Consider the following 6000-nt stretch of genomic DNA (forward strand, 5'->3'; position numbering starts at 1 on the left):
TCTATATCCATTAAATTTAGTTAAAAATATATTTATTCATTCACATCCTAAACTTAAAAAGTAAAATTAATTCATACACATCCTAAATAATTATTAACTTAGCCACAAACTTAAGATGAATCATGGTATATTCTATTGATTCTATTTAGAAATATATGATTAAAATGAGAAATTATATATTAAATTTCTCCACTCAATGGTCATAATATATATTAACATAACCTATGACCAAACATTTGTTTTTTATTCTTAAGAAACTCTTATATTTAATCCACCTAACATAAAATAAAAATTGAAAACATTTTTTTTTGTCTAGGGCACTCCAAACCTTAGAGTTGGCCCTTTATATATGTATACTATTGTCATATTTAAAAATAATAAATAAAAATAATTCAAATCAAATGTATCAAATTATCATTTTTTTTCTTTCAAATTAACTAATTATTTCTTTCTAAATTAATCACCCTATCTTGGGGGTGGGGGGTGGGAGTTGAATTAGGTGAAGTGGTGGTGTGAAGCAGTATCTTGTCTTTTCTTTTTTCTTTTTCCAATCCAATACTTTCTATGTGCGATTTATAAACTAAATTAATTTTTTTTTTTTAAATTAAGAGTTTTTAATTAAAAACCATATATAATTAATAAAATCCTCCACTTTCCCTATCCCATGCAGAGGATGGGATGAGTCATGAGTCACCCACCAAATATAGAGAAAAACCATGCAACAACACTAAATCAGGTATTACTAAAATTGGGATCATTTGACAATATTATCAAAAGAAATATATAACAATTATACTAATTTTTTCAACCAATCATAAGAGAGATCAAATATAAAAAAATCTGTGGGTTCATGTAATGTCGGCTCCGAGTTTTGGCCTGCCCCCAACCCGGTAGAAAAAAGTTTGATATATATATTTTTGTCCTAGGTCTAGTTTAAAAAATAAATTAAAAAAATACTTTTTTTGAGATTTAAACCCATAATAAAATAAATTTTCTAATTTTTTTTATCTTAAACCAATAAACTACAATGTCTTATGTTTGAAATTACAATAATTTTAACTAAATATCTTATTATATTTAATAAATAGGCTGCCCTTAGGGAATGGGTTGCCCTAGCCCGAGATTTAACAGGTTTACCCTAAGACATATGTTGGCCATATTTGTTTTATTGATATCGTTTTGTTTTGTTTTTGTTTTTGTCCACATATGTGGAAAAAAAAGTTTATTGCTTTTCAAAAAATATTATAAAATGAAGAAAAATAAAGTATTTTATGAATTCACTTGGTACTAATTTAAACCAGCTAGCTTTTAATATAATCATAGCTAGCTAATGTCCTTTTCAGTGCTAACTTTTCCAATGTATAGTATTTCATACATTAGCTTAATTACTACAAAATAATAGATTAATTTAGTATAAATTGATAATAACATCAATATATTAAAAAAGGAAAAAGAAAAGATGATAGCAACCCTGAGTTGAGTAAAAAAGAAAAAATTAAAGGGGGCAATAAGGAAAGGACAAAAAGTGGGGATAAACATTAATTAGTGGGGAAAAGCTCAATCATCATTTGTTTAGGTGCAACTTTCACAAGAGTGTCTTTTCTTGGGGGTCAAAAGTAATATTTAAAGGGTCATCAACTTTTTGAATTCTTTCTATAAGGTCTTGTTTGAATAACCAACTAATTATTTTCAAAGTAAAAAAGTTAAACTAGGTTGTAACGTCTCGGTTGAGTCGATGTTTTCAATAATAAAAAAATATTTTTTAACTGTTGTCATCGAATTTCTCAAAATCTTCAACTATCATTTAGCATTTAGCGATCTAACAAAAGTTTGATTTAATTATAAGGGTACATAGAATCTAGATCATACTTTAATTTTATTTAGTGGAGATCAATTCATCCCATGCTTAAAATATGGATAGTTACATCATGGAGATTCAATATCTTTTGTTAATATATACCAATAACATTACAATCAAATTATTCTTTAAATAATCATTAATGTTTAACATTTTATTTTAAAAATAAATAATTTAATCCAACAATAACAAGTCTTTAATTAAAATAAACTTTAACATAAAAATCCAAAACAATAGTACTATTTTTTTTTCTATATATACAACTATAATATAATTTCAAAAATACTTTCAAACCCTAAATTATTATGTCTTGTGTATACAATTGTACTATCCCTAAGTGGGTTTGTACAAGTGGGTGTTTTCTTATATTCTATTTCAACGTTTTCTAATATATACAAATTGGGCTGTGACAATTTTAATTAATATTTATCAAAATTACATAAATAATAGCGACGATATTAACATGACTCCACAATAATAACACTCGTTCATGGCCCGATCTTAGGGTAAGTTCAGCAAGCCCACAGGTTATGACAGTCCATCCTTCGGGACAACTCATTTATTAATTATTTTAACATAAAAGTGGTTTATGATTAAAATAAGACTTTTTTTTATTTGGTTATAGGTTCAAATAAAAAAAATGAATAATTTTATTTTAAAAAAAATTAAGGCAACCAAATTTTTTTCACTTTTTTCTATCCTAGGGTCAGAGACCAACACAACACACTCGTTTCAACTTAAAGTGTTTTAAATAAAATTGTGTAAGCCATATTATATAGATAAGATCTATTCCTTTTATTCCTTTAATTTTAGATAAATTAAACATAAATTTATAGGGTCTATATTAGATTAGGCATCTTTCTCTTCATTCATTGTAAATAATGAGATGTGATGTTCTGGTAGATAAAGAGGACATGGATATCTACAAAACCTAGACCTAGACCTAGCTAGCTATATGCGTGCTTATTATTATTAATCAATGATCTTTAAACCTAAATATAATATAGAAGAAAAAGACAAAAAGATCAAGATCAAGGTTAAAAGAAAGTGGGGGAGATGGATATTTAATTTCTCATTATTCCATTTTTAATATAATAACATTCATTATACTATATTATGGTAAAAAGTGTAACCATTATTAGGCATGAGTGTAGGGTTTTCTTTTATGTGATTGTCTCATGAATGTTTTAGCTTTTTTATTTGATTATCATTATACATATTATAAGTCAATACAAATTTTATGGATGTATGAAAAAAATTCTAATATTTTCAAAAAATAAGTTCATTTTTCAACCGATATCTTGTATTAACTTGTAAAAAAGTAAACTAACGCAACCGTGACGAATGCAACATCTTGACAATATCATACAAACATGGGTTTTGATTTTTGTAGTAGTTGCATGTGTCTAGGGATAATTTTAGTACGATAAAAGTTGAATTAATGTACGGTTTTGGCTTCTAACGAAGGAATAATAATAAAGATAAATTTAAAAAGTTATTTTCATATATTGTGATTTGATAAAGATTCTCAAAATAACTTATTTGGAAGTATAATATATTTAAGGTAATTTGTTTTTTTGTTTTTAAATGGTTATAATTGATAGTTTTGTTACAACCAATAAAATAAGCTCTCTATATATTATAGTACTAGAAGTTACTCAAAGAAAAGTACACTTCAAACAACTTCTAGTAAATAACATAACGGTAACAATAATAATATTACCCGACCATATTAATATATTTAGGGTGTCGCCGCCACTAAACGCCGTCCTTCTCCGCCATCCTTAGCCGGTGATGATCATGATTGGTCTTTAAACTCATATCTTCATCATCGACGTCGACATACTTTGTCTCTGAATAAATACCATAAACATAAGAACAAAATCCCCAACCACATAAAATCGTCGAAATTGCCTTTAAGCTGCTAAATTTATCGCCGTAAACAACCACCCCGCCCAAAACATTAACCGCCATAAGCGCTGTCATGCATACTCCACCGGTTAATGATGTTGTCAAGAACACCACCCCCGCCGTTCCCATGAAACTCAATTGCCATGTCACCGTTGTTCCCACCACCGTCCACCAATATGCTTTAGGACCCATGTCGAATATCTCACTTTCCTTCGTCCCCAAGTCCTCGTACCTACAATTATCGAGTTATAATGAGAAATTAATAAAGCTTTTGAAAAATAATAGGGTTAGGGTTTAGTGTCTAGTGTGTTATTTATTTACTCAATGTCAATCAATCAATATTTTAAAAATAATTTTAACATAATCAAACATCAATTGTATTTTAAAAATAATTTCAACATAATCATATCATTTAAATTAAAAAAAAAATATCTCAAAATCGCTAACAATCATATAAAAATGTACTGACCTATTTGCAACCGTCATGCCGACCACTATAAGTGCGGTTGCGGACGCCTCCATCACCATCTGCATCTCCACCACCATAGCGAAACAATCCACCTTCCTATATATCATCTCCATGAGAGGTAGATAAAGAGCGAAAAGAAGACCCGCCCCAATCGTGCAAAAGAACCCAACGAAGTAATCGGGGCGGGTCAAACCCAAGACTCGATCATTTGTCGAGCCCATAGCAAGAAGAACCGAAGCCAACGTAAGCAAAACTACACAATTCAAGTTATGAAAAGTAATATTTTGTTTAACAATAATAACCGATAAGAGAAGGTTGAAAGCAAGTTGAGAAGATAAGAGAAGAGATGAGGTAGAGACAGGGAGGTAAGAAGTGCCCCAAGAGAAGAGGAAGTTATCAACTCCGATGAGGAAACCGGCAAGAATGGAGAGTATGAGGAGTTTTCGAGAGAAACAAGCGAATGGTTTTCGGTGGTGGGTGGATGGAAAGAGGTAAGGTGGAAGGAAAATGAAAGGGAGGAGGAGAGGAAAGCCAGCGGATTGAACTAGGGTTGAGACCCATCGACTAGAACCGTTATGGATGAAGTAGAATTTGGAAAGTAGAGTGGATGAGACCGATCCAACAAAAAGACATGCGCCGTTGATCGCCATTAGAATCGCTAGTTTCCCTTTGTTGTCGTTATTATTGTTGGTAAGGGAATAGTGAGATTGATCGAACTCCATGCACACTCAATTATTGGTTACAACTTACAAGTTGTAAAGAAAATGATGAAGAAATTGGTGAAGATGAAGAGTGGAAGGAAAAGGAGAGGTTTTTATAAGTAGGGACTTAGAAGCTATAACTTGTCGTGAGTCACGAGAGATTGCTTTCTATGGGGGAGGACTTATGGGAATATTTTTTTAAATAATTAAATAGTGTTATGTACTTGTTTAGTACCATTGGATGTGAAATATAAACTATTATAGGATAAAAAACAATATTTAGTTACTAATGGATTATATACTATTCAAATATATTTAAAATATTGATTGACAATTGTATTCAAATTAAGTAAGTGTTATTATTATTTAATCAACTCAATTGTTATAAGGTTAACACTCAAATTTGTTTGATCTTTATTTTGTAAGATTTTTTTTATTTAAAATACGAAATTATGGGTATTTTCGTCATTAAACCGTAAAAATTGAATTTTTTTATTTAATCAAACAATTTTTTTTTAAAAAAAAAATCTGTTAAATTAATCTTACAAAAATAAAACTTGTTTGATCTTTGAGTTTTATCTGGATTTTGGGTTAAATCTTTGTTTGACTTAACTTTAAAAAAAAAAAAAATTTCAAAGTTCTATAATTATTTTAATATTTTGGTGAATATAAGAAGTGATATAATAGATGAAGTGTAAATGGAAAATATATTGAGTTTTGGGTAAAAGAAAAACAATATGATATTAAATATATTATATTTTTAATAGGATTAATTAAGTTTGTCACAATTTTGTTTATGGAGGAATATTCACATCTACTTAGACTTGGTTATTGAGTTATTTAACTAGATCATTGGATTATTATATTATTTTATTTTATTTTGAATTGAAATTGTAGTGAAAGGTTAGATTAATTGTTGAAATTTAAAGAGTTTAATATAAAATGGGAAATTATTATTATTATTTCAAAATAGAGTGTATTTCTTTTAATATTTTAGTTTATAATTTCATTGATATAATTGATAAGGGGATAGTTTAAAAAGATAATAGTATTTTTTTTAA

The 6000-nt window shown here is 28.4% G+C and overlaps 1 protein-coding gene across 1 annotated transcript; it reads right to left on the reverse strand.

The window, feature by feature from the left end:
- Positions 1–3590: 3590 nt before the first annotated feature.
- LOC124912823 (probable purine permease 4) lies at positions 3591–4960 on the reverse strand. Its single transcript, XM_047453467.1, has 2 exons — positions 4239–4960; positions 3591–4001 (listed from the first exon to the last, which is right to left on the reverse strand). The coding sequence occupies exons 1-2, from the start codon at positions 4958–4960 to the stop codon at positions 3617–3619; spliced, it is 1107 nt and encodes a 368-aa protein (XP_047309423.1). The 3' UTR covers positions 3591–3616.
- Positions 4961–6000: the final 1040 nt, after the last annotated feature.

The sequence above is a fragment of the Impatiens glandulifera genome, chromosome 8 (assembly GCF_907164915.1).
Source record: "Impatiens glandulifera chromosome 8, dImpGla2.1, whole genome shotgun sequence".
NCBI classification, from domain to species: domain Eukaryota; kingdom Viridiplantae; phylum Streptophyta; class Magnoliopsida; order Ericales; family Balsaminaceae; genus Impatiens; species Impatiens glandulifera.

What these genes read in the sequence shown, in the direction of transcription:
- LOC124912823 (XM_047453467.1), bottom strand. Translation starts at nt 4,960, where the DNA reads ATGGAGTTCGATCAATCTCACTATTCCCTTACCAACAATAATAACGAC. An exon ending in GGCATGACGGTTGCAAATAG is followed by an intron (nt 4,002 to 4,238) that starts GTCAGTACATTT and finishes CGATAATTGTAG; the next exon opens with GTACGAGGACTTGGGGACGA.